This window comes from Gekko japonicus, unplaced genomic scaffold (assembly GCF_001447785.1).
Source record: "Gekko japonicus isolate JY-2015 unplaced genomic scaffold, Gekko_japonicus_V1.1 scaffold560, whole genome shotgun sequence".
Taxonomy (NCBI): Eukaryota; Metazoa; Chordata; class Lepidosauria; order Squamata; family Gekkonidae; genus Gekko; species Gekko japonicus.
In genome coordinates, this window is record NW_015161967.1 from 182,381 (window position 1) to 186,405 (window position 4,025).

Genomic DNA, 4,025 nt, shown 5'->3' on the forward strand with positions numbered 1-4,025 from the left:
TTTGCACTCAGTGGCTTCTTCCTCTAGCTTTCAATAGGGTTTGTAGCTTGCTGGGCAATCTCAAAGGAGTGGCCTCCTCTCATGCAGTTGTCTGTTTTTCATAATCATCAAGGAGAGGGGGAGGGCTTCTAATTGCCAGCCTTACACAAAGCCCGAGAGGACTTGCTTAACACTTTAAAAGGCTGGAGGGTAGTTTCTGGATGATACCTGGCCTGAGCCTTCTAGGACAGGCCACAAATCTGGCCACAGAGAGTGAGAGGTTAGAAAAGGTGTTTGTGCATTCTGCTGGTTAAAAAAAAAAAAAACAAGAAAAATGGAAACATAGAATGGATAAATGGTGTGTACAAGGCAGGTGGTCTTATTTATTTTAGATAATTGGTTCTGATTGTAAAATTTCAGGGAAGGGTGCAGTTTGAAGAGTCTGGAATCTTTTCCCCAGGCTTAGAATTCAGGAAGGGAGGGAAATGTAGAATAACAGGAACAGGCCAGGACACCCACGGAGGTGGGTGGAAGTGTGGGTGGTAAGACAGAATGCTGTGTCAGAAGCAGCAGCCCAGCCTTTTCCTTTGGCTTCTGGAGTCACAGGATATCTCTCTAAGCAATGAGCTTTCTCTTCCTAATCTAATTTATCAGCGTGGGCAAAGGAGGCACTGCTGTACAGCTAGAGGAAAGTGTTGGAAGCAGTGACCTTCCCACATGCCTGTTCCCTCCCTGCTAGGGTTGCCAAGTCGCGGCGGGGGGTTGTACCGATTTGGCAGGCCTACTCCCTGCAGTGTGGAAAAGCACAACACAGTGGACAGAGAAAGCAGGTGCTTAAGTTCTTCAGTGATGTCAGTAGCCTCCTTCTACCAACACCTGTTTGCATGATTGCAAAACTCCTAGCTCACTGGCAACAGCTTTGTTAGGACTGTAGCAAAAGGGAGGCAGAGACTGGAAATGACAGGAGTGAGAAGGTACGGAGACTTCTCCATGCCCGTTGAGAGAGGTTTTTCTGTTGGAGAGGGTAGGCAGCAGACCCAACTCACATGGAATGATGTTGGAGAAAAACGTTGTTTGATAACTCACATTATGTTTCTTTCAGTTTGAGCTATGTATAATATAGTGGGCTTAGCTCCTTTTCATAGACAATAGAACCAGGAGAATGGATGACCTATTGATTTATCTGAACCTTTTGACACTACTCCTCACCAGACAGTACAAGAAGTTGGGTAGAAGGATGGGGGAATAGGGTGGAGGAAGGCCACACCTGCCGTCTTTGCCCCCTAAACTCTTCAGAAAACATATAGCTGGGCAAGGAAGTGACTTTATAACAATATTAGAGAATGAAAGTCCATCCTGGCTGGGCAGGCATTTGAAAGGCATGCTGATGGACTCCTTGTGTTTGAATAGAGCAGGGATACAAAGACTGCAAAGAAGACTTGATTGAAAAAAAATAGGGACAGAACTGTTGACACTCATTTGAGCATGTGCTGTTTACCTCATTTGAGTTTAAGCACTAACCCTCTTCCTCTCATTTTCTGTGTAGACTCCATGCTGATGTTGACTGAGAGGTTGGAGGGTCCCTTCAACATAGAGTCAGTCATGGACCCAATTGATGTGAAGATCTCTGATGCTATCATGAATATGCAAGAAAACAGCATGCAGGTGTCTCAGAAGGTACGGCGAGGGAGTGTTGGACAAAGAACTGAAGACAACGCAGGTTGTCCAGAGAGTGGTCAGATTCTCTGCAGGAATATTCAGAGCTAGAAAATGTATCCCCAGCACTTGGTTGCCAGGGCACCAAACCATTTGATGCCAGCACCTTTGAATGCAAAATACTCTAGGGATTCTGGGAATAAATTCTGCTTTCTGTGGGCCAAGTCCTGGAACTGACCACTTGTGGGTAGTGAGAAAGAGAACTGACAGGTTATAACACAGTTGTCATATTTCGTCAGGTGTTTTGGGGGAATCTGGTGAGAGTCACACACATTTGACACAGCCCCAAAAGTAGAGTTTGGGAGCTGATGCTTTCAGATGGTCTGATAACATAATTCCTCTTCAGCATGTGAAAATGGGCTGTGAAATTAATATAAATTGTGCGGTCCAAAATTTGTTTTCTAAAACTGCTGCATCCCATCAACCTAGGTTTTCCAAGGATGCGGGCAGCCCAAAATGCTCGTACAAAGTCGGGCATCTCGTTCTATCTCAGAAAGTAGCTTCAGTGCTCGTTTCAGACCCTACAACCCAGAGGAGCGACCGACAACAGCAGCCGGCACAAGCCTAGATCGACTGGTGAGTGTACAAGGATATAATGAGGACTAGAAAATTAAAAATCTGAGAATCCAGTATGGTGCACCCAGTGATCTAAGCATGTACAAGTAAGGTCTTGATAGTTTCAAGTCGAAGGTGTCTTGTTTACTGAAAGTTGCAAAAGTGTGGAGGGGAATTAAATACATTTTAAATATACATCATGAATGGTTTTGTCTTAGAATACCAACAATGAACCTTGCAACAGGAATCAAAGGGAAAAAGTCAGCTTCTGTGATTTAAAAAATTTGCTCTGCTTGCCCTGGCTCAGTGGCCGAGCCATATGCATTGCATAAGAAGCGGACTTCCTATGTTCAGGATTTCAGGTACCAGATGGCAGGAAGGATCCTAGAGATCCATTGTCAGTCAACTATACTGACGTAGACAGACCATGGGTCTTGCTCAGTATAATATATATTCTCTTTGTTTCATTACAGAACTTTGCAAAGGATGCCACTTTTTGCCTTGAGTTAATCCATACCAGATCTTTGCTCCAGCTTGGCTTCTTCCAGCTTGCATCAGTTCCCCCCCTCTTTTATCCAGTGTAATTTGCCTAGTTTTTCTTCAAGCTTTACCTGTGTTTTTTCAGACCAGTTTTGCAGTGATATGAAAAAACTCAGGGAGTTTGTGTGTAGGGGGGCGGGCAGTTAAGCCTAGCTGGAGCAAAAACCAGGTGCGGAACAACCCTTTGTGAATGGCTCTCTCGCCCACGTTCCCTCTATCATGGCAGCATATCTTTGGGTCAGATCAGACAGAAGAAACCCACTAAATCTTGATCCATTATGCAAAATTACAGTACAGCATTTCAGTACAGCACTTTCAGTGTTCAAACTATTTTGTATAAATTCTCACAGCTTCTCTGTCAAGTTTGTCATTACACCTAGGAGGTTGAGGTTTACCTGTCCAATGATTTCATGTTTGAACTGCTTGCAGCTTGTGCTTTTAACCATGCCACCAGCATGTGTGTTTTGCTGCAATATGAGCCTGTAAGCTTAACTTACAAGAAGTTACGATATAAGCACATTTGCACATATTTATTATAAAATGTGTTCTTGCAGGGATTCTGGTTAGTGAGTTTCCAGAGGCAGGCAGCCAAGATGCCACTGGCAGATTGCAACCCTAGCGGTTGCCCCCACACTTTGGTACTTGGAGATCTACTGCCTCCATATAGAGAGGCTTCACTGGGTTATTCATACCTGATAGCCCTTGATGGACCTCTCCTTTATGGATCTGTCTAACATAGGGCTGGCCAAACTGCAGTTTGGGAGCCGCATGTGGCTCTTTCACACAGTCTAAGTTAAAAAGCAAATTTGCATATTTTTCAATAAAAACATGTGTGTAATATTTGTTCATGTCTTGTGGCTCTCACACATCTGACATTTATTCTGTGTGGCTGTTACATTAAGCAAGTTTGGCCACCCCTGGTCTAACACTTTTAAAAATTATCTCAGCTAAGTGGCCATCAGATGGTCTTGGTTTGGAAGGCTAAACATTCCATTCTGTTTCTAAGACAAATGTGGACAGTCACCACCTTGTCTAGAAACAGGTACTGAGAAAACAGTCGTGAGAGTCTGACCCCCACAAATCAAGGTAGTCAACAAGACTTACAGTTTTTTTCCTATATATTGCTACCAATAAACACTACATAAAAGGTAAAGGTTCCCTTGCTCGAAAGCCAGTCAAATCTGACTCTAGGGTTGCGGTGCTCATCTCCGTTTCAAAGCCGAAGAGCCAGCGCT

The 4,025-nt window shown here is 44.0% G+C and overlaps 1 protein-coding gene across 1 annotated transcript in view; it reads left to right on the top strand.

The window, feature by feature from the left end:
- The window catches only part of GPC4 (glypican 4), a gene marked incomplete at its 5' end in the record, with an annotated part of 188,319 nt that overhangs the window by 177,124 nt on the left and 7,170 nt on the right, over positions 1-4,025 (top strand). The window contains 2 exons of the mRNA XM_015429628.1: positions 1,526-1,656; positions 2,125-2,271. Of these exons, the coding sequence (XP_015285114.1) occupies positions 1,526-1,656; positions 2,125-2,271 (278 nt within the window). The remainder of the gene's footprint in view (positions 1-1,525; positions 1,657-2,124; positions 2,272-4,025) is intronic.